Here is a 25,598-nt window from a genome sequence, read left to right on the forward strand (position 1 = left end):
CGGTCGTCCATTTACTGTAGTCGACCGCAGGGCTAACTTCTCGCTTATTAAAGCCTAACTTTTGTACAGCAACTCGTCTCGCGTTCGATTGTTGGCTCATCATACATATAAGGATAAGAAAATAGCTGACGGGTATTAATTATCTTCAAGCACATATAATGTTTTAGTTACAGTGCACCATCAGGGGCTGTCACCATAATTTATTTTATTGATATATTGTATTATTTTAAAAGAGCATATCAATAGGGGATGGGGAGTAGAAATGTGAGACTGAACAAGTCAATAAACACTTACAATAAAGAAAAGCTTTGTATCTTGGCTTCGACTTCACTAACTGGCTTATGTCCTGTTAATATTTAACTCCTTAAAACTGGGTGGGTTGAAGTTTGGTCAAAGGTTAAAATGCAAAACATCTAAACCAGGAACTCAATCTGCCTCAAAACTGCCCACTTCTGTTTTTAACAGAGTGGGATGGGGATGGTGGATAACCAATCAATAACAAAGATCTTTAAATTGTTGAGGTTGTGAGTCTTTATTTTAACTGTGATTCTATTTTAACTCATGTTGGTCGGGTATCCCAGGACTTGAAATGCAACAGCTGGAAGGAAGCAGGGAGGGCTATCTGTGTGGAGTTTGCATTTTCTCTGCCTGCATGGGTTTCCTCCGGGTGTACAGGTTTCCTCTCACAGTCCAAAGATATGCAGGTTAGGTGGACTGGCCACGTTAAAATTGCCCCTTAGTGACCAAAGATGTTCAGGTTAGGTGGGGTTACAGGGATGAGGCAAGGGGTGGGTCTAGGTAGGGTGCTCCTTCAGAGGGTCGATGCAGACTCAATGGGCTAAATGGCCTCTTTCTGCACTGTAGGAATTCTATGGTTCTAAACAGCCCTGCTTCTGGGCCCAGAGGATCCCCTATAAAGCTTGCACAAAGACAATGAAACTGCCACCGTCAACAGTCTACCCCTCCACCCCCTCCCCCACCCTCATAACCAAACAAACAACCAAAAGAACAGACGTCCCCTCCCGCTTTCCTATCCCCAATCCCAAACAAAACAGAAAAAGAAAACCATTACCTTCAAAAAAAAACACCCCAGCGGTAACAGCTGCACATATCTCCCCTTCACCGCTCCCGTTAACTATCTTTACAGCGAGCAGGGTGACCCCCGCAGCGGGTAAAAATGAAAGACAACGAAGCAGTATACCAGCAATCAGCCCCCCACCCATTCCAAACTTTAATACAATAGAGGAAAATAAATACCCAACCCCCACCCCACAAACAACTCCAACAGTACAATATACAAACCTCAGCTTTGCCCAGAAAAAACAGCCCCAACAACGCCCCATAGCAACCCCATTCCTTCTCCCACAGTACAAAAATCCCACAATAAATACAAATATAAATGAACCTAACCGTGAACAACATCTAACTTCTTTGTCCTTGAGTACTTCAGTTTACCCCCAGTCCATGCTTCTTGACAAACTCATTTGCAGCATCCTCTGGCACATCGAAGTAATAATCTCGCTCCTTGAAAGTCATCCAAAGACAAGCCGGGTACAGCACACCAAGTCTCATATTACTCTTCTACAGTGCGGCCTTGGCCTTAGTGAACGCCGCATGCCTTCTCGCCAGCTCTGCCCAATGCCCTGATAGATTCTGATGGTGTAACCCTCCCAACTTTAGGGGCAGCACGGTAGCATTGTGGATAGCACAATCGCTTCACAGCTCCAGCCTCCCAGGTTCGATTCCGACTTGGGTCACTGTCTGTGCAGAGTCTGCACATCCTCCCCATGTGTGCGTGGGTTTTCTCCGGGTGCTCCGGTTTCCTCCCACAGTCCAAAGATGTGCAGGTTAGGTGGATTGGCCATGAGAAATTGCCCTTAGTGTCCAAAATTGCCCTTAGTGTTGGGTGGGGTTACTGGGTTATGGGCTTATGGGGATAGGGTGGAGGTGTTGACCTTCGGTAGGGTGCTCTTTCCAAGAGCTGGTGCAGACTCGATGGGCCAAATGGCCTCCTTCTGCACTGTAAATTCTATAATTCTATAACTACAGCCTGGATGATCTTTCACCCACCTCAGGACCCGTTGCTTGTCCTGGTATCTATGAAACCTGACGATGGTCGCCTGTGGTGGCTCCTCAAATCTGGGTTTTTGCAGCCAATGGACCCAGTCTAACTTTCCAAACATCTTAGACATATAGTCCGTAGACCCTCTGGTTGCCCAACAATTCTTAATTTTTGCCATCTGGAGTGGTTCTTCAGATCATCCATCTTGACCTTCAACACTTTACACTCTTCAGCCAGCAACACCACCTCTGCCTCCAGGAAGATAATCCGATCACTAAGGTCTGACATTGCCATCTCCACCTTCTGTAGCACATTGCACCTCTATCCGCCAGTTCATCTTCTCCAAGGCCGACCGAATAGGGACCAATGCCCCATCCATTACTTTCTCCAGGTTCTCAGCGATCATCTGCTGCTGCTTTTTAAATTTATCCTTCAAGAAGCTTGCCAATGTCTTGGTTGGCCACGGAGAGGCCAATGATGCAGCAGAAGCCTCTGCCATGTTTCCCCCACTAAGGCTCGAGGAACCTCTGAGTCTGGCAACGTTCCCTTGCCCCATTGCTGACTTGTATTGTATTTGCTGGACATTACTTTTATGAGGGGACCCTGTCCATCAAATTAAACAAATTTATCCCAAGAAATCACCCATAAATTGGACAAAAAGGGCCAAAATCAAAGTATCCAGGCGGGAGCCACCACGTGTACGACTGCTCTCCCTATCGCTGCCACCAGAAGTCGCATCCGCAGAATTTTGCTTCGGTATTAATTTTATGGCCAGTGGCTCAAATTGGTGCTTTTTAAAAAAGAATTTCTTTGGATCTGACATCACTGGCAAGGCCACACATGATGCTCATCTGAAGTTACTCTAAGAAGTTTATGACGGGCCTTTCTCTTGGACTGTTGGAGATTTTGTAGCAATAATGCTGCCAGAATATAGTTAGGTTGGAAATTGCAGGATTTTATCCCAGAAACAGTGAAGGAAAGGTAACGCATGTCCAAGTCAGGATGGTGTATGATTTGAAGGTGAATATGTAAATAATGGCGATCCACTACATTGCTGCTCTTGTCCTTCTCAGTGGTATAAGTCACAGGATAGGTGATGCTATCAAAGTAACTTTTGTTGTGTGAGTTGCTGCAATGTATCCTGTAGATCACACGCTGCAGCCAGAGTGATTCGGTGGTGCAAGAGGTGAAAATTTAACCCCATGGCACTGACATTGGTCAACCAAACTACTTGGGAGCGACACAGCCCAGGGGCGCAACAATATTTATTCTCTTGTGATCTGAACTTGATATTCATGTCTTCCAAAGTTCCGCTGCTTCATAATCTTCATAGATGCACTGAGGAACAGTCGCCACTGTCTACTTTTGCTTAATAAGCTATCTCTTCAAACACAGCTTTTGTTCCCTCCCTCATTATCCATTATTCTTTCCATTTACTGCTTGGCATCTTCCACACTCCCTCGTGCAATCATGATTGGATATTGAAACAAGGTGAGAGTAGAAGCTGACTGTTGTGATGACCACGAAGGACGCGTGGGATCATCGATTGGATGATCCCACTTGATTACCATGGGATTACCATACAAAGCATCCTATCCGGCTGCATCACAGCTTGGTATGGCAACTGCTCGGCCCAAGACCGCAAGAAACCTCAGAGAACCGTGAACACCGCCCAGTCCATCACATGAACCTGCCTCCCATCCGTTGATTCTATCTACACCTCCCGCTGCATTGGGAAAGCGGGCAGCATAATCCTAGACCCCTCCCACCCGGCTTACTCATTCTTCCAACTTCTTCCATCGGGCAGGAGATAGAAAAGTCTGAGAACACCCATCGGGCAGGAGAGACAAAAGTCTGAGAACACGCACAAACAGTTTCTTCCCTGCTGTTACCAGACTCCTAAACAGCCCTCTTATCGACAGATCTGATTAGTACTGCACTCCTGTATGCTTCACCCAATGCTGGTGTCTATGTATTTACAATGGGGACCTAGAGTTGCACTATTATGTATTTTCTTTTTCTTTTCTTTTCAAGTACTTAATGATCTGTTTGAGCTGCTCGCAGAAAAATACTTTTCACTGTACCCCGGTACACATGACAATAAACAAATCTAATCCAATCCAATTGATCATCCCATGGGGTTCGTGGAATAAGAGTTCTTCTATTGAGTGGGCGAAGGCTCTCCCAATAGGAACTATTCGGTGGGAGTTTAAAATATGCAACCCAGACCCAGACGGAGTTCCCGATGGTTGCCGGTCTGGAACACAATCATTGTACACCACGGCAGAGTCTCTTTTCATTGTTCGAATAAACAATGAAACAATACTGAATGAAGCCTGGTGTTGGGGGTTATTACACTGACTTTGTTGGCTGTTTTGTGCTACTGTGCAACATCATAGCACTAGACTGCTACTTTATTTCAATGTCTCAATGACGAAACTTGAGGGAAGTTTATGGAAGAGGTGAAATCTTTGTTTGTCAACATGTAATGAAGAAATATCGAAGCGCAATTATAGTTATCAAAGTAAAAATTGAGTAGAGGGAAACAGCTGCAAAGTCACATTTTTACTTTTACACCTCGGGGGGCCTACAATCTCGGCCCGCGGTCCCAGTCCGCCATCGCGCAAGGCACGATCGCTGCAGACCGCCGCCGTGCGCATGCGCAGACTCTCGACCAGAAGTGCGGGTCCCATATCCGCAGCCAGAGCTGCGAGAAACACTCCGGGGCCCTGCCAGTCCCCTGCAGGTAAGGAAATCGCTCTTGACTTTTTCAAGGCTGGCGTGGGGACATAGCCCCATTTTTGGAGAATCCAGCTCCTTATATTTGATCCATTAAATTTTGGTTAAAATATCCCTGAAAATACATGATTGAGTGATGCAGTTCACTCACTTGACAATGTGCAACAGCAAAACTCTAGAGAAATATAAATGTGAAGAAATGTCTGCTTGATGTTTTTGCTTTTCTCTGCAAGAAGGTGGCATGCGCCTGAAGATCCGAGTCGCCCGATCGCTGCCCTGCCCCCCCCCCCCCCCCTGGTGCTCGATCCCCCTCGCCCCCCACCAGGGCGGCCGCAGATTGAGTCTGCAGCCACCACCCGAGGTTCCCGACGGCCAATGCGTGGTTAGAACCACGCTGTAGGGAACGCGGGCAATTTTGCCTGGAGAATCGCGGGGGAGGGTCTTTGTCAATGGCCCACCAGCCGCGCCACGTAATCTGCGCGTGAACAATTCTCCAGGCACCGGATAATCGCAGGAGCAGTGCCGGCTACGATTTCCGCGTAAAGATCCATTATCCGCCCCACGCCAAATACAATTTTGGTGCGGGGCTGCGAAGAATCCAACCCCAGGATGGCGCAGATATTTTAACTGGATCCAGGAAACAAAGAGACAGTTAAGCAGGAGCCTAACACAAATCCTTTGCACCACACAAATTTGCATTTATGGGTTTGGTTTGGTAAGGTTGCGTCTGAAATATTAGGGTGAATAAGCCTCATTTTGCATTTTTTTTAACCATAAACATACTTTGCATCCAAACACCAAATATACATTTCTGAATTGAAGTGTTATTCGTGAATGCTTAATTCTTTAATCTGGGCAGCACGGTGGCGCAGTGGGTTAGCACTGCAGCCTCATGGCGCTGAGGTCCCAGGTTCGATCCTGGCTCTGGGTCACTGTCCGTGTGGAGTTTGCACATTCTCCCCGTGTTTGCGTGGGTGTTGCCCCCACATCCCAAAAGATGTGCAAGCTAGGTGGATTGGCGACACTAAAATTGCCCTTAATTGGAAAAAATGAATTGGGTACACAAAATTTTTTTTTTTTTAAATTAAAAAAATGTTCTTTCATCTAAGTTTAGTATATTGCCAGCTGTAGATCTCAATATCTTGTCATTTGCTCGAATTAGAATGGTATTAAGTGTGCTCATTATGCAGGATTAGGATGTGAAATATGAATTCTTTGAATACTTGTATATAAGTCCAAACAGCTTTGTCCATAGACCATAACTGTTTATTCAAATAACTAGCACAATATTCCAAAGGTTAACAACTTGTCTTTGGGAACAGCCTTATTTAACATAGGTTTGTCTTGATTATGGATATGTGTTTTTACAAAAGTCAAATTTTTTTAATTTCACTTATGCACTGTGTATATGTCTGATCAGAGGATAATGTACTGTAATCAGACAATAAGATTAATAAAGCTCAATATGGTTTGTTGAATGTAGAGTAATAAGTTATCTATCAGTGTTCTAGTCCAAGGTCAAGTTTATCTAAAGCTCTGGTATCTGCGAGCTGAAATATCCAGCACTCAGATGGACTTTGTCATAGAACAGCAAATACTTTGAGCACGATCTAGCGGCCCTACTTGCCGGGGATGCAAATCTCACAGTGGCTGCGGAATTCCCCGAGCGGCCAAAAATGGAATTTGCACTGGCGAGATCTCGGTCTGAGATCTTCCCCACACGCACCGCCCACTGGCGTGAACCTGATTTCCATATATTATCATATTTTAACATATTATTAAAGGGCTTGATGTCATAGTCGTCTCAAAGGCAGAACCTTCACATAAATTTCAGCCCCCGATCTCAGATTCTTCAACAGGATCCAAGCAAGAATAATCAAAAGCGAAAAGATGGCCTCGCTGTGGTGCGCGGAGGTGCCTACAGGCGGCGGTTGAGGGACAGGGTTGGGCATTGACCCTTGGCACCCTGGCAGTGCCAATGGGGCACTTCCAAGGGTACTTTCAGGGGGTACATGCAGGGGGACACATGCAGGAGGCTCTGGAAGGAAGGTTTTCCCTCTTCCATTGGGGTAGGGTCCCGTTCTGCATGTGGTGGTTGGGCATGTTCTCCTTGTCCATTGGGTGGTCCTGATCTCTGTGGGGGCGGGGGAGGGGAGGGGAGAGTTGTGATCTCTGTGAGAGGATCCCGGTCTCTGTGGGAGGGTCCTGATCTCTGTGAGTTGGGGGCATCATCTCCGTGAAGCGGGGGGGGGGGGGAGGGGGGGGGGGCGAGGAGGCCTTAAATGTAATGTTGAAATCCTTTAAACCTTTAAATAGGACACCCGATCTCAGAATCCTGGCTTTGCCATCATGTTTAGCAACCCCCCCCCCCCGCCCACTTTGAAATTACACAGAATGCTGTTAAATCTGGTGGAAAAAGGCGTCTGTGAAGCTGGCGTGTTTGACACCGGTTTTCTTGCCTGGTCCAACACTGGGCAATTTTAGGAAAATTGCAACCTAAGTCTACTTTTTGTCTGCTCCATACATGTTTTTCAAATTGAGGCATAATTAGAGGAATGTTACCGACAAAATGGCAAACGTTTTCTCCAACTGTGGTATTATATTAACTCTTTATTAGCCCAGTCAGTTCAAAACCTGAATATTGATGCCATGGGCTGAATAATCGTTTCAGCCCGTGGGAGATGAACAGGAAGGCTGGTAAAATGGGGGAGGGAAGGACAACATCTTCCAACTGCCACAGCATGTTGCCAGTGGCAGAAACCTCAGTAGAATGGCCTTCCACTAGGTGGTCAATTAGGTGCCAATTAAGTGACACTTCCTGCTTCTGCTGGCATTTCACCAATGTGTAAAGGGGAGATGAGCAGGTAAACCCTAGTGTCATCCCAGCATAGCCTTCCTTTAAAGCCTATGCCCCATGGAGAGGTTCCTGGTGGCAATGGATAATGATACTTTTGATTGAATGTGTTTCTCCCCCATTGCCAGGGCTGGTCTACTTGACCCATCAATGTCAAACTTAAATGTCTTTCATTCTGCAGATTCTGCAATGGCCACCTCTAACAGTGATGCTACTGAAATGCCAGCTCTCTGATTGGGTCAGCGGCTCTTGGAGGCAGTCTATCATCCTCAATTGGATGGTGGTTCCATTGACGGCTTGTTAATTAGCAACTGCTGGTAAAATGCTACTCGGGGTTCTACTGGCATGGAATTGGGTCCCACTATCAGTCCCAAAGGCATAATCTTCACACAAATTTCATCCCCCTGTCTCGGATTCTTCGACAGGATCCAAGCAAGAATAATTCTCACATCTGCACTTTCCAAGTTCTGTCTCCAATGACACCTTTGCCTTTGTTTTGTTACTGCTATTCTAGTCAGTACAAACTTTTAATTCTTGTTTCTTCTCAAATTCACATTTTGAAAGACTCAGTTTGTTCCTGATTCTTATGAACAGAAGGCCATTACTTAAATCGCACCAAAAAAAACATTGCAAGGGTGGCATGTGGCACAGTGGTTAGCACTGCTGTCTACGACACTGAGGACCTGGGTTTGAATCCCGGCCCTGGGTCACTATCCGTCTGGAGTTTGCACATTCTCCTCATGTCTGCTTGAGTTTAACACCCACAACCCAAAGATGTGCAGGTTTGGTGGATTGGCCATATCTTTTTATTAAAACAGTAAAAGAGATATACAAGGCCAAACAGTACAAACACTAATTTTGTATTGGAGAAACAGGGTACCCTCCCCTCAGTACCAATGTACAGGGAGGAGGGGTGTGGATACTCTGATTATTGAAACAGTTCATAACACATTTCTCCAAAAAACAAATGCTCCAAGCACTAAACTTTGCGCTGGAGAGACCAGACACCCTCACCTCTGTACCAACAGAAGGGAAAGGAAGGGGGTGGTAGGGAGAGAGGGGAAAGGAGGGTGGTGGGAAGGTAGGGAGTCAGGGTGTTGGTGCAGGGGAAGGCCAATAGGACACTGCCTGAACTATATTAAATTGCCCCTTAATTGGAATAAAAATAATTGGTTATTTTAACTTTATATAAAAAAAACATCGCTAGCACAGAAAGTTTCCAAAAGATTGTCATCTTTTTGTTGGCTCGTCTCAATCGCTTGTATTTTTTTTGCAGTTCAACATTTATTTCATCAATTAGTAACTTACATTTCAGAAAAGTGATACACATAATATTGGAACACCAAAATAAAAGTAACCTACATATCTTACATTTGTCCTTCAGCAATGATAATACTGGCTGCGTTTTGTCCTATATTGACCGTTAATAGTTCTATTGGCAACAACACAACAAATACAGTCACAGCAATTGTCACAGTTTATACAACCTTTCAGGCCAATCACACAGAGTAATAAATAGTTTTGGATTGACAGCAAGGATCACTCATTGTTTCACAGTTCTCAAATAAATTCAGATGAAGTCGACTTTTTTGCTTTACAACCTGAGACGATAAGTGATTTTTTTTTTTGCACTTACATTTTAAACCAACACGTATGCTGCTGATTGCAATTTGCAGTCCTAATCTTGGTTTGAATGGTCAGTCAGCAATTAATGATGCAAATGAAAGGCTGGAATGTAAAACAATGTCACCAGAAAATGAATTTTGGGATGAGCTGGTTGTTTGTATTTTCATAAATAGAGAAAAATTATAGTGGTGAACAGAACTGGGTTTTTATAAATATAAAACTAGATTTAATATCATTTAAAGACATTCAAAATATTGTCATAATTGCTGAAAATACTGCACCAGTTAAAGAGGGGTTTTCATTCTGGTGGGTGGTAAGCAACTCAAGTTGGGCTCCCTGTGCCCCGGAAAGAGTTCGAAGGTTGTTGGGTTCTGAGGCAGTCTGTTTAAAAGGCTCACCCTGGTGCTCTGGCGCTTCATCCCAGTTACAATAAAAACAATAAAACAGAAATTATCCCTCTCGGCCTTACCCCTGGCCCAGCCCCCCGCATTCTCCTCATGCCTCATCCATGCTAACCCATGCCACCTCATGCCCAAACTCACCTCCTATGGCCCCTCATACCATTCAAGTCCACCTATGCCCCCATTTAACACCATGGCCCCTCATACCATCCATACCAATCGATTCCCCTCATGTCGCCTCAATCGATAACCCCAATGACTCTAATACCCTCCCTTGTAACCAATAACATTTGCACGCCCATTCACTCAGTATACACAAAACCACTGAAACCTCATGTAAGAATAGCATTTGTGAAAAGCATTTAAAAAGTAATTCATTCATAAAAAGTGCATTTACTACAGATCCATAGAAGTGCCAATCATCCATACCCGTTAAAGTATCAGTAGCAGAAAGTGCTAGTATTTGACAACTCGTTATCTTGCATAGATAAACATTGTGCCTTTGACAGTGCATGTCAGGGTAAAATAACTTTCAATTAAGCAATGTTTTCCCTGGGATTCAGCTATTTCAACAGAATAAGGAATGTTTGCATTGTTACACACGCTTCATGATGCATTATACATGGGTGAGTTTGTTGGCGGAAAGCATTTGATAAGGCAGGAGAGTGGTGGGGACCCTGATACCTTCCTGCCTCCACTCAATTAAGTCTAACAGCAGGAAGGTGTAGTTAAGGGCCTCACCCTGGCATGACTGGCATTAACACAATGGTAGGCATCATTAACTCAACATAAGCGGTGCATGACCGGAAAACACATGCAGGGACACTTATGGGTTCCTAGAGGGTTGGCCCTCATTCAAAGGCACTAGTACCTGATTGAGGGACCTGACATCGGGAGGGTTGGTGGGGGAGGAACCAGCATCATGAAGTGGAAGTCGCACAAGGTTGCATAGAGCCTTTACACTGCCTTTACTGCTGATTCTCCCATCCCCATGACTTACTCTGTCCCCCTGCAACCCTGCCGTGATCACTATCCCTGCATCACTCACCTGTTACCTGAGATCCTGCATTGAAACCAGACATTGGGTGGATGTTGTGCTGGCGGTAGTGACCACACCCCGAGTGGTGCTGAGTGCCATTCACTAAAGCTGTCAACCTATGATGAGTTGACAGCTCTTGCTAGGAGGACTTACGTCCCGAGTACTTGGTCCTCGGGAAGTCCCACCACTGCCCCTTAATAAGCCAGACCAGCTCTAAAGTAGGCAGCTTGGGGTTCTTGCTGGCTCTCCCGACATTGTTAAATGTTACCCATGGTGACAAAAGTGAAGCTATAAGACATGATTCTTTCAGTTCAGAAAAACGGGGAGAAAAGTGTAAGAAATTGGGGGATCTAAATTGAATATTGCAATATGAAATGCCGAGTATTAAAAATACTTTATTAATAATAATAATAATAATAATCTTTATTACTGTCACAAGTAGGCTTACATTAACACTGCAATGAAGTTACTGTGAAAATTCCTTGGTCGCCACACTCCGGCGCCTATTCGGGAACATAGAACATAGACTGAGGGAGAATTCAGAATGTCCAATTCACCTAACAGCACATCCTTCGGGACTTCTGGGAGGAAACCGGAGCACCCGGAGGAAACTCACACAGACACGGGGAGAACATGCAGACTCCACACAGACAGTGACCCAAGCCGGCAAATCGAACCGGGGTCCCTGGCGCTGTGAAGCAACAGTGATAACCACAGTGCTACCCTGCCAATCTAATTATTTAGTGTTTAGTGATATATTATTGCTTATGTGGGATTTTGTTTTAGCAAATGTTCTCACCTTGAACCAATAAGCATCTAATTTTTCAAATCTAAAATCATTATGTTTCTTTTCTCTTGCAGCCCTCAGCAGAAGTGAGTGAAATGTGCTGTCTGGGATAAAAGTGTCTGGTCGACTGGTACCTATTTTCACAGATTAGTTATAAATGAACCTGGTTGCGATATTGTCTCTGCGTGTGCACAGCGTGTGAAGAGGACATAGTATTAACTAGGATGTCAACGGAGTCAGAAATTCAGCAGGTTGTCAGAGCCAACACGAGAAAGGAATCCAAAAAGAAAGGTAGGCAGTCATTGTTGTTGCCTCTTCATGTGGCCTCTGTATTAATAAATGTTTGTCAGTATAGTAATTGGCATTGATAAATCTACCATGTTTCACAGTAAAATTCCTCAGTCACTCTTGCAACAGTTGTATTTCAGAAATGGGTCTTCTGGATTTAATATAGCATGTGTTCTGCCTGGTGTTTACTGATCTCAATTGGGATGGTAAGAGGAATAACTCTCTTCAGTACCTCTACTCTTGAAACAAGAAAAGTTAGCCGGATATTTGCCCCTGATTGATATCCAGCACTGTGAATTACATGGACAGTTGTTGGGTGAGGCCAAGATGTCACTCAGCTAGGATGAGTCCTCCTCAGTTGATAAACTAAACTGTGGTCTCAAACGAGAAGTAGGGAATTGAATAATGAACTGAAAGTATGCTGGAATCTTTGCTGCCAAAGCCTAGTTTGAGTACATCTTCAAGGGAAGAAAGGGACAATATTTGAAAATCGAAAAAAATTACACCCTTTATCTTGATTCAATTTGTTCTTATATCACAGTTTTTCTGAAAATATATTTATAGATGTAATATAATTGTTTTTTAGTATGTGTTATAACCCTCATGAGGCCTACGGGGTCGGAGCAATCAGTATTGCCGTGAGTCTTGCCGAATACAAGCTCCCCTGCTAAGGGGGCGAGGACCCGAGATCACTTATGGTTAAGATTTGTATAAAGTCGGCCACGTATGGAACCGACAGGACAGATCCAGCTGGGATCTGATGTATATTATAAATATAATCGTTTTGCAATAAACCAAATTTCTTTTGACTAAATCAGTTCGGACTTATTTAAAAGACTTCCTCCAGCTTGTTAGCACATTATGACCTTGCCAAACAACTAATTTTCACATGTGATGTGTCACCGTACAGCATTGGTGCCATTTTATCACATTGCATTGAAGGTGGCAGAGAGCGGTCGATCGCTTGTGCCTCCCGAACACTGGCTGTGGCCGAGCACAATTAAGCACAAGTTGAGAAATAAGATTTGGCAATTGTCATGACCATAAAGAAATTCCATTGATATGTGTACGGTCAACATTTCACGCTTATCATGGACCACAAGCCACAGCTCTGTCTTTTTAAAGAAGACAAGGCACATCGCCTCCGCCAGGATCCAGCATTGGGCCCTGCTGCTGGCCGCCCACAAGTACTTGCACCGTTCCGGCACCCAGATCACATTTAAGCCGACTGCCTTTGCCGACGCACCCTCCTTCTCCTCCCAGGATGGACGAGGTACTGGCCACCCTCAATTTTATGGATTTGTTGCCGGTTCTAGCATCCGAAATCCATGAGTGGACACAGACCAACCTAGTCCTTTCGAAGGTTCAGCACATAGTCCTCTATGGGGGCCAGAATAGGCGGCTACCAGGTGAGTTGCAGGCATTCTTGATGAAGATTTCCAAATTTATCATGGAAGGTGGCATCCTGTTGTGACATACGTGCATTGTTATCCCAGGCAAAGGCCAGGACCTGATCCTGCACAATGAGCACCCAGGGGTGTCAAAAATGAAAATGCTAGCATGTAGCTATGTTTGGTGGTGGGCCTGGACGCTGAGATTATAGAGCATAGCCCAGCAGTGCAGCATATTTCAGGAGTACCAGAAGCTTCTGCCTGCCGCGCTCCTTCACCCATGGAAATGGCCAGGGTGACTGTGGGTGTGGTTACATGTCGATTTTACCAGCCCACTCTAAGTGGTTGAATCTCCATAGGATGTCGGCGATCGGCTCTCGAGCGACCGTTGAAAAATTGCACTTGTCCTTCAGTACACATGTGAAGAGATCTACCATGCGGATCTAGTGAATTCTTGCAACACTAAACCTCAGTAGAAATTTGAGTTACACTTCTCGGATGCAGACAAGAATCTTTTATTGCCTCTATTTGATTACATTTAAGAGAAACTTATATCTATTCTCAATAAAGTCCTGCTAGCAAAGGACTTAAGAGAAGTAACTTATAAACAATTTAACTTTCAAAATAATACAGAAATGCTTTCTTGCTTACGGCATAACAGCTTGCGTTTACTTCAAGAGTTAGAGTGGAAAAGTGAAAATATGAAAATAAAGATAACGAGTAGTTAGATCAAAGTATAGAATGATCCTGGATAAAGATGGCCGTACGGACCATAATGTTTAAAGAGACTTTTATCAGTCTCAAGCCATCTGTCTGCAGCTCTATGCCGTCCTAATTGGTTTCTGTGAGAATCAAATACATTTGACTCCATGGTTAATTGTCAATCCTTAATGTGCAACATAAGTTCTGAATGTTTCATATTTTAATATTTGTGTAAGCTATGGAATGCGATTCTGTGCTTTTATCAAGACTGGTTTCTACTGGTTTTCTGCTGACTTTGCTTTATCCACATTCTGGACAATGGTGCCTTCATATTGCTATGGTGCTAACTTGGCCTTGATCTCAATTACTGGTACAGCTTATTTCTTAATGCCAAACTGACTTTTGAAAATATGTTCATCAGAACAATAGCTTTTTCATTTTCTCAGCAAAAATGTTGTTTTAATCTACAATTAGCTTATGCATGTGTCAGACTGTTGTGCTTCTGTTGAAGTTGAGTGTTCTGTCATGACCTGAGGTTATGAGTGCAGAAATCCTTATTTTAAAATGGGTATTAAAACTGGCTCTTAATATTTACATTAAAATAGCCTTTTACCAATCAGATCTGTCAGGAAATAGTTGATTATGATCAGTCTGCCCTGTGATAAATCAAAATATCAAGTGAGATAAATCACAATAAGATAAAACAAAATAGTAAATGCGATAGGATAGGTAAAAGCGCGAAGAAGAACTCATCTGGCTTCAGTCATACTGCTTGCTGAGAGTTTGACTTTGCTGTCTGCTCAGGTCAAAAACAACTGGAATCTATCATCAAGCAAGAAATAGCTAGGCATCTGGATAGAAATTGTCCCATTGGGCAGATGCAGCATGGGTTCATAAAGGGCAGGTCGTGCCTAACTAATTTAGTGGAATTTTATGAGGACATTACAGTGCAGTAGATAATGGGGAGCCAATGGATGTAGTAAATCTGGATTTCCAGAAAGCCTTTGACAAGGTGCCACACAAAAGGTTGCTGCATAAGATAAAGATGCATGGCATTAAGGGTAAAGTATAGCATGGATAGAGGATTGGTTAATTAATAGAAAGCAAAGAGTGGGGATTAATGGGTGTTCCTCTGGTTGGCTATCAGTAGCTAGTGGTGTCCCTCAGGGATCCGTGTTGGGCCCACAATTGTTCACAATTTACATAGATGATTTGGAGTTGGAGACCAAGGGCAATGTGTCCAAGTTTGCAGATGACATTAAGATGAGTGATAAAGTGAAAAGTGCAGAGGATACTGGAAGTCTGCAGAGGGATTTGGATAGGTTAAGTGAATGGGCTAGGGTCTGGCAGATGGAGTACAATGTTGACAAATGTGAGGTTATCCATTTTGGTAGGAATAACAGCAAACGGGAACATTATTTAAATGATAAAATATTAAAGCATTCTGCTGTGCAGAGAGAGCTGGGTGTGCTAGTGCATGAGTCACAGAAAGTTGGTTTACAGGTGCAACAGGTGATTAAGAAGGCAAATGGAATTTTGTCCTTCATTGCTAGAGGGATGGAGTTTAAGACTAGGGAGGTTATGCTGCAATTGTATAAGGTGTTAGTGAGGCCACACCTGGAGTATTGTGTTCAGTTTTGGTCTCCTTACTTGAGAAAAGGATGTACTGGCACTGGAGGGTGTGCAGAGGAGATTCACTAGGTTAATCCCAGAGCTGAAGGGGTTGGATTACGAGGAGAGGTTGAGTAGACTGCGACTGTACTCAATGGAATTTAGAAGGATGAGGGGGGATCTTATAGAAACATATAAAATTATGAAGGGAATAGATAGGATAGATACGAGCAGGTTGTTTCCACTGGCAGGTGAAAGCAGAATTAGGGGGCATAGCCTCAAAATAAGGGGAAGTAGATATAGGACTGAGTTTAGGAGGAACTTCTTCACCGAAAGGGTTGTGAATCTATGGAATTCCTTGCCCAGTGAAGCAGTTGAGGCTCCTTCATTAAATGTTTTTAAGGTAAAGATAGATAGTTTTTTGAAGAATAAAGGGATTAAGGGTTATGGTGTTTGGGCCGAAAAATGGAGCTGAGTCCACAAAAGATCAGTCATGATCTCACTGAATGCTGGAGCAGGCTCGAGGGGCCAGATGGCCTACTCCTGCTCCTAGTTCTTATGTTCTTAACTACCTTCATAGGTTTCAGTATATCCTTAAATACATTCTTTCCCTCAATCTCTCCATTGTCTCACCCAATTTCTTTTAGAAATGCTCTCTCACAGAATTGATTAATTTTGTTCAATTAATGTAGCTTTTAGAATTTAAAAGGAAAGTAAACTCACTCTGTCCATACATAACCTGTGACATCCTGGGGCGGGATTCTCCGGTGAATCCTGCCGGCTGCTGAATTCTCCGCCGCCGAAGATTTGGCGGGGGCGGGAATCGCACCGCGCTGGTCGGCGGCCGCTGGCAGCAGCCCCCCCAGCGATTCTTTGGCCCACGATGGGTCGAGTGGCCGCCTTTTTTTGGCGGGTCCTGTCGGCGTATGTTACGACAGGTATTTGCCGGCGGCACCGGGCTCCACGGGCAGCTTCCGGGGTTCTCAGGGGGCGCAGGGGGATCTGGCCCCGGCAGGTGCTCCCATGGTGGCCTGGCCCGCGATTGGAGCCCACCGATCCGTAAGCGGGCACTCTATTCCTCCACGCTGGCTGGTGTAACAGTCCGCGATGGCTGGCGCGGAGATGACCCCCCCGTGCATGCGCTGGGATGACAACAGTATATGTTGGCGCTCCCGCGCATGTGCCAACTCACGCCGGCTGGCAGAGGTACTTCGCCGCTGGTTGGCGTGACGCCAAGCCCCTTCCGCCCTGGCTGGCATGGCACAAACCACTCCGCTGCCGGCCTAGCCCCTGAAGGTGTGACAGATTCCGCACCTTCGGGGCGGCTTGACGCCAGAGTAGTTCACGCCACTCCTTCACGCCGGAGTTGCCGCCCCGCCGGTTTCCGAAGAATCCCGCCCCCTTTCTTTCACCTTGCACACCTTCTCCTTTGAATCATAAGGCACTCAAATCTACTCCTGTTCAGTGAACATCCTTGCTAAATTACATCTGTTTGAAGTCGTTGTTACCATATCAAACGCACGGTATAGATTAACACAGTCACTCTGCCTCATGCTTTAATACCACTCTCATAACCCAACAGTTTAAAAATATGACAGAAATATTACCAGAAAAATATTGCAATTTCATGTGTTTTCCTCACAGGTTTTATAACACTATACAATGATCAATAGACAAATAGGTTTTGGATGATGCAATGAGTTTGTGCTTTTCACTCAACATCAAAATGCAGAACTTAAATCCAGTCAAATTGGTGGATAAATGTCCTGTGATTGCTTCTGATGCTTTCGAGATCCATTAAATGATTTTGAGGCGGAGAGCCTCAGCCCAGCTCATTCCATTTTTGGAAATACGGGACAGAACGAGTTGTAAAACTCAGAACATCCATCTCCATTTCTTTATCAATGTTCATAATGATTTTTTTTTTAAAAACAGGTTATTTCCTTTGGATACAGTGACCACAAAATATGCTTTAATTTCAGAATGTATTTGCAGTAGCTAGCCCCTTTAAGAGGGCGTGCATCGGAAGAGTCGTGAATCGATTGATCAAGCCGCTACACGTGCAGGGATCTCAGTGCAGAGCACAGGCTTTTGCAGTCAGTTGTCATCCTATTGCTGAGAATGAAGACATTGTTTATAGTACTCTATATATAGTTTGGAATTCTTAATGAACCCGTTGTTATTTAGTTGGTGGTTGCCAATTATTGCATTTACTACAGTATGGTTAACAGCAGGAGCATGCAATGTCATATTATTTATATTGTTGGAAATGTCAGCATTTGGTATTTCTGCCCTTGCCCTAGATCTGCAGCTCACTAATGTGTAGTGGTGTCTTGGCCATGGGTGGTATTTTTAAACAAATGGAATGATGATTGACAGCGCTGGCCAATGCATTGGAGGAGGTCAGCACTTGTGATTTTAAAAGATGTTCACTGGGGATTGTCCAACCATCTCCAAACTTGGGGGGCAGGATTATCCACCTAGGCTCAGGGCTAAATGCAGGTCTCAATTCTGGACCATGTCAGGAATGGTCATCTGATAGAATTTTTAGGATTAGTCAATTAATGGTCGGAGGTCACACTTCCCAGCCAATTAAGACAACAGGTGGGCTCGCGATGCCTGATCAATGAAAGCCCTACAACAATGAAAGAGCTGCAACCTGCCATTGTGGTAAGAGAATGTGAGGACATCGCAGATGAAGATGCTATCTCAGCATTAATAAATCTCAAATTAAAAAACGACCACAGCTGCCCTTGTGGAGGGAAGGGGTAGTTTAAAAGCAGTTTGGAATTATGGGCCCCATGGACTGCTGCCAGGAGGCCAATGCCATTCTCTAAGAGTCTTTCAGGCACCTTCAGTTGATGACGGAATGGGTCTTAATGCAATGGGTTCCAGGCCTGACCTGGCCTCCTGCAAAATGGCTGAAGGCCTGGACTCTGCTTGGGAACCAGCTCACCAACCGGCAAAGGGAAATTCCACACCAGCCCACCCCTTTTCTTGCCCCGGTATCACTCTATGTAATCTTTCTTTCATTGAGATACATGGTCAAGGCACCATCAAGATTTTCATCAATTGCAGTATATAGATCTTGAAGATTATTTTTAAAAATACTGATTTTTAATACTGAGAGAAGTACAGAATTCCAATGCTGAAGTACAAAGAAAGATGTGGAGGTCAGCAACGGTCTGAAATGGATTGTATTCATTGAAAAGGGTGTGGAATAATAGTACATCTTTTAGCCGACAATTCACAGAAACCTACTTTTGGAAGTTTTCTTTAACAACTAAAGGGATTAAGCCATCGTGCAGTGATTGTGTGAATGATCTAAAGAAAATGTCAGTTTAACAGTCTAGGTAGGGGATATGAATCACATCCACTGCAGCTTATATACCAATCAAATGGAAGGCATGGATATACAGACAGCTGCATTAATCTTGAGCTGATGAATTCTCACAAGAAGAAGATGGCATACTCGGCTCAGTGAGCTCCTGCAATGCAGCTGATTGGCTCAGGGTGTGGCGTAACTGATTTGCTGAGTGAGACGGAAAGAAAAAATAGTAAACTTTATTCTAGCAATTAGACTAACTGCTGACAGGTCTCATCTAATTAGCCTCTTGGACCTAAGAATGACATGCCAGGTTGTTGAATATTGCACTGGACCAAGATTTTCAGAAGCTTTTTGATCAAGTCTATGCAACCTTCCTTGTACTGCCTAAGAAAGTCCTTCACAACTTCAAGTTAATGGCTATCAATAAGTTAGGGAATGGTTTCAATAAGTGAACCAATTAAGGGAGGACGTAATGAGTGGTCACAACAAGATTGAGACCATAAATGAGGGAAGCACTGTATGCTTTTCCCTGATATTACATGTCTAAGTCATATTTTTATCTCAATGCCAAGCGGTTTTATTTGTAGACAACATCCTGCTCAGTACCTGCTTGGACCCAGGCTAATCAGTAGCAAATAAAGTTAAATATGTCCAAGGGGACTGCATAGAAATCAGTAGCAGACACCCGTGTCCATTGTTAAGAAGATCTTGCCATAGAGAGGTTGAAAGCATTTTATCTGCTCTTAATGGCTTTAAAATGCAACTGGGAAGCTTACCACTCCATTAATGATAGGGTTGCGATGTTTTAGTGGGACCTACCACCAGATATCCAAAATGTCCATCTAGTTCAGGGGTGGAATTCTCTGATAATGGGGCTATGTGCCAATGCCCGCGAGAAAATGTGCGCGAATCACTCTGGACTTTCCTAGAGAAAGCCCAAAGTGATTCTCCATTTTGCAGGGAGCTAGCAGGGCCACGGAGTGCTCCTCGCAACTCCGGCTGCTGATAGGGGACCCTGCACTTCCGACCGAGGGTCTGCCCATGCGCGCGGAAGCACCCTTTGGCGGCGGACCCATGCAACATGGTGGACTCACACTGCGGACCGCCCCGACAATATAGGCCCCCCCCCCCCGAGATTGCGCGCACCCGCCGATCGGTAGCCCTCGATCGCAAGCCTGGCCATCCTGGAGGACCCCCCTCCCCCAGTGACGGATCCCCCACCCCCCACCAGGGCGGCCAGGAACTGAGTCCGCAGTCGCCACTCCGAGCTCCCACCGGGTGGAACTATGAGTGATCTACAGCGGCGGGAACCCGGCCAGTTGTCGGCGGAGAGATGCCGCGGGGGCCTCTTTCAAAGCACCGACCGGCGCCACGTCGACTGCGCGAGCACAATTGGCGGAGAATCGCGGGAGCGGCGTTGGATCAAATCGCGGGTCTGGCTCCCATTCTCCGCCCCCGCGCTGAGCACGATTGCGGCGCGGTGGCTCGGAGAATCCCAACCTAGGTATCTATGCTATAACTAGGACTTTGAGATCACAGAACAAGATCTATTTACATCATAGAATCGCAAACCATTAAAAAAAAATTTGACTTCCAAGTTTACCTCATTGTTTGTTGGAGATATCCAAACCTGTTGTAAATTCTGAGCTTGGTACATTAGTTTACAAATATTAAGTATATGTACAAACAGCCTTTTTAATATAATTCTTTCACCTCTTTCAAATGAAAATCCACTTGTTTCAGCCTCACATGAAATAAACAAAAGTTTAACCACAATTTTAAAAGCGAGTTTAATTAATTAGTCCCTTATCAATAATATTAATTTTCCTCGCTTAACAAGCTGTTTTATCCATTGGATGAACAAGATTGGTAACACACCCTTACCTTGTTATCTTAGCGATAACTTTACTCCTTCTACTTATGATTGCTGTGCTACCAAGTGTAATTTAATTATAAGCCTGTTTTTGTTTCTGTACCGTTGGTACCAATGAAAATAGATAATGTATATCCAGATGTTTTCCTTTGCACGACTAACCATTTTCCATGATGCAGTCAATAATGAAAGCTTTCCATAATGTTAAACATTGCTACACAATGTCATGTCTCTCATTAAAGTATCTTTTACTTCATCCTGAAACCAGCCATTTCTTCAAGGCCAGCCCTAGTCCAGTGTACTTTAAACTTACTTGCAGTTCCCTGCTTGACAAACACAGCCTGAAGAACCGCAGTACTATGATATAAAGAAAAAATGACTGCTGGACAGTTTGATTAACCCTTTGCTAACAGAATAGCTTGATTAATGTAGGCATAATTAGCTTCAAAAAGAGATGTTCCGAAGGAAGGTTTATACAGTAAATAGGGTAGAGAAAACAAACTTAAAACTATACTTTGAAATACAGTAAGACAAGAGAGCACAAAGTCAATATTAATGGCAAACATGGAACAGACATCAGTAAACTTTTTACACAGCTGGAGAAAGTTGTCAAGAAAAGAAGGTGAGGCAGAAACATGAGCTCACTTAATGGCTGCATACATATTTTGTTTTTTGATTGGCTCAGTTATATTGTAAACCATGAGGAGCAAATCAGATCACCACATTAGCAGGTATCATGTTGTAGGTAAGGAAGGTTTTACATTGAGGTGCAGAGGAAATGCAATAAAGTTGTGCATGTAAAGTTGGGTATTCCTAAAAGTTCAGTTGCATATTTATAATTTCTGTAAAGGATTCTTTTGCACTGTACATAAAGTGAAAAAGCATCCAAATATTATTACGTATCATGCAATAGAAATTGAATTTTATTTTTTTTAATTTGAGCAAATACTCCGAACCACAGAAGATGTACAGGAATACATTAAAATACATTTTGATGAACTGAATAATTTTCTATTGTCCTGTAATTTTTTAATGGATTAATTGTTTAACCCTGACATAGTAAATATATTTTTGCATTGTCTTTTATCGATTTGTATATCAGAGTCACTGCATTGATGGTGCTTGAAATACATCACAAAATCAAGGATATTCTAACTAATGACTTGAAACTCAGAAGATCTTTACAAACATTTTTATGAAACACAATTGCACCACTGAAGGTGAAAGTAGATTGATCAGTGCAAGAAAACACTGCCAGTCTAGTACAACACTGTTGTACTTTAATGATCACTCATTTATGGCAATCAAAATCTGTTTCCAAATCCACGTCTGATATTATGTTATTTCACTTGTTTATAGTAATCAGTACAGTCTTATGTAGTGTTGACTTTAATGGTGCTTTACCTTTGTTGAAAGACAATTTATTTAGTTGTAACATCATTAATCTGCATTGTCTAATATATGAATGAATGATGACAATAATAAGATGCTAATTGCCTTTAGCTTGTGATAACTAAGGCATCCTGAGGATGATTTACTATTTGTACCACTGAGCAATGTGCTTCCCATTCATCAACACTTTGAACAGCTGGGCAGTGTTCCACTCAATTGTCGTTTTTGGGCCAAGAGCAATGAATGGAACGACATAAAAGCACTGACATTCATTTTATAGCACTAACTCTCAGCAGCACACCAAGGAGGAGAGACTGAGCAGCTACTTAATCAGGTATTTAATGTGCCGGTGAGTGTTCTGTAGTTTGGTCCATGTTTGGTTCATGGCATCAGCTGTACACATCCAGGATCGTCACCTTTTGATATACTGATCTGTCAGTTAGTGATTAATTGAGTTACCCAAAAAAACTTACCTCCCTCCACTGTACATGGTAAATTAGCATGGTCAATAAATTAGGTTTCAGCTGGAAAGGTAGTTGCGGGTGTTTAAGCAACTGAGAGTAACTGTACTCGCAACGAACAACTCCCATGTTCATTTCTGAAAGAAGCTCATTGATGCATCAAAATTGTAAAATGCATTGAGATATATGGGGAGTGCTGAACTTCATTACCTTTATTTTTTGAGAAAGGATGTACAATCGCACCAAAATAATAATCAGGTTTAGCACGTTTCAATCTTGTTAATGTCATTATGTTCCTGTGTACATAGAATTTGTAATAAATGTCCCTGGTAAAGATGGGCTGTTTGAAAATAACCGTACTGATGGACCTGGCATTAATAGTAATCATGCCCTCAGTACCCAATTATATTTCAATCACTTTCACATTAGGCTAGTTAGGTTTTTTTCTGCCCCCTTCCATGCCCTTGTTTTCACTATTCCAAAGGCCTGGTTATCCATTTCAGTTCAGTTTCCACACGCTCCTGTAAATTATTATTATTATTTTTTATTTTTTTATTATAAATTTGGAGTACCCAATTATTTTTTCCAATTAAGGGGCAATTTAGCGTGGCCAATTCACCTAACCTGCACATCTTTGGGTTGTGGGGGCGAAACCCACCCAGACATGGGGAGAATGTGCAAACTCCACACGGACAGTGACCCAGGGCCGGGATTCGAACCCGGGTCCTCAGCGCCGTAGGCAACAATGCTAACCACTGTGCCACCGTGCTGCCCCTGCTCCTGTAAATTATGAACAGCACTCTGAATAATGCAATTTGCCTGACAAGTCCAGGAATGTGGGATTATACTCAAAATGTTGCGAATTGCTCTTGAGCTACATTACTCCTTTACTTTTGTTGCACTGGGGTAGACATTGTAGCGGTTCTCCAAGAAATCGTATTAATGATCAAAGGCATTGTCAGTGCAAAGTCTGTATATTCTGTCACATAAACATCCCCAATTTCCCAGCAGGACGTTGTGGATCACTGAATAACTCCTAACGTTTGTCTGTGTTAAACATAACATTGAACAAATTATAATAACAGATCATCAATGTCAAGCGTGCAATTCTCTGGCCTCGTTGTGCTCTCGCTCGAGCGAAACGAGGCCTGTGAATAGCGTGAGAGGCCAAAAATGAGAACCGCACCAGGCTCCAAACAGTTTACGATGCAACCGGCCCTCTCCCATAGGCGATATCAGGATCTCACCTTAGCGTGGCGAGAAACCAATTACCGCCACTTAAGCTCTATTTTCATACAATTACCGAGAGCCACCCTATATCCAAGGGCCTCCTGTCATTCATTGGCCACCCCAATATGTGGTCATGCTAGAGCTGATCAGTGCTCCTTTTGAAAACGTAAAACTGGCAGAAGGGTTTCTGAGGGGAGCTGAGGAGATGAGTAGCCACCTTTGCACACAGGTAAAGACCTGGGGTCAGTGGTCTTGCCATCCTAGTGCTCAGCAGGGGGTGAGGGACCCTCAGCTGGGGGTGTGGGAACCTGCGCAGGGATGAGCCGCCATGGGAAAGTGGGGTGGGAGATGCTGGGGTGCAACCAGGAGGCAAACGCGCATGACAAAACCATGCCAACTCCTGGATTGTGTGTACCCATTTCGCGGGCAACCCTTGTCCCTGCCCCACTGACCACCATAACCCCCACCTACTGCCGAGGCTATTGCTAATAGGTAATTGGCAATCGTGGTTAAGTGAGCACTTCACACAACCCAAATGGATTCCAATGGGGGGTGCGGGCCATGTACATGTTGGAGTCATTGCCTAGCATCATAATCAGACCGCAATGCCTGGACAATGTGGGAGGCAACATCACGCGCGCAGCAGCCAACATCCGAATACCCAGAGAATGGAACACAGCACCGGGGACATGCCCCAGCCAGGTGAGTACTCCGGGGAGGGGACCAACACCTGGTCTATGTCACGTTATTAGCAGGTGTCTGGGGTGCAAGGTCTGGGGTCCAGTGAGGGGGTCCGCTGTGGCCAGGTGTGTGTGGGCACGCGTTCCAGATGTGGGGGAGGGGGGCATCAGTGGGGGAATGGAGGGACCAGTGTGGGAGACATTGCTGTCTGTCAGTATAACACCATCTCCCAATGCCTTATAGATATTGAACACCATAGCAGGGTGTTTGGGCTCAGAACGTGCCCTAGTGGTGCTGCTGCTAGGCTGGACAGCCAGACATCGGAGACGGCGGCAGCAGCAGCATCTTTTGATGCACAAGGTGGCGGACTATGTGCTGGACCCCACCCCACTCTGAGGATCCAGCCACCCATCAAGCCAGGGAGGGACCCAGAGCGGGAGTACCATGATGAACCAGGCATTGCTGGTCATTTGAACAGATGACGGACAGCATGTACCACAAGAGACTCCACCTCATGAAGGAGACGGTGCGGCACCTGTGCCATGTCCACATGGATTTGGCCCAACATGGAGGAGGAGGACACCTGCTCCAGATGGCCATCAAGGTCACTCTTACTCTGAAATCTTATGCCTCGTGGTCATTCCAGGGCTCGAGTGGGGATCTGTGTTGCATCTCACGGCCACAACCCACAGGTCTATCTGACAGGTCACGTATGCCCAGGTGGAAAACTACATCCACTTTGACATGGACAGAGCCCAGCAAGAAGTCTTGGCAGCAGGTTTCTCCGCCATCGCTGGGATGCTCAGGTCCAGGAGGTAATAGATGCCACGCACGTTGCCTGTGCTCACCGGGCCATTTGGGGGTTCCCTATGTTAACATAAAGGGATTCCACTCCTTCATCATGCAGCTTGTGTGTGACCAGCAGATGAAGATCATATACGTGTGTGCACGCATCCCGATAAGTGAGTGTGCACGACAGCTACATCCTAGGGCAATCAGTTATCCCCGGCCACTTCGATAACCACTCAAGGTTGGGCGGCTGGCTCTTGGGGTAAGGGGTACCATTTGAGGACCTGGCTAATGATGCCAGTATGGAGGCCGGAGACTGAAGCGGAGACCAGGTACAACAAGAC

At 44.5% G+C, this 25,598-nt stretch overlaps 1 protein-coding gene across 1 annotated transcript in view; it reads left to right on the plus strand.

Moving 5' to 3' along the window:
* Positions 1–25,598, plus strand: part of dab1a (DAB adaptor protein 1a) — an 858,599-nt gene that overhangs the window by 507,942 nt on the left and 325,059 nt on the right. The window contains exon 3 of the mRNA XM_038793498.1: positions 11,583–11,799. Coding sequence (XP_038649426.1) covers positions 11,733–11,799 — 67 coding nt within the window. The 5' untranslated portion in view covers positions 11,583–11,732. The remainder of the gene's footprint in view (positions 1–11,582; positions 11,800–25,598) is intronic.

This window comes from Scyliorhinus canicula, chromosome 4 (genome assembly GCF_902713615.1).
Source record: "Scyliorhinus canicula chromosome 4, sScyCan1.1, whole genome shotgun sequence".
Classification (NCBI taxonomy): domain Eukaryota; kingdom Metazoa; phylum Chordata; class Chondrichthyes; order Carcharhiniformes; family Scyliorhinidae; genus Scyliorhinus; species Scyliorhinus canicula.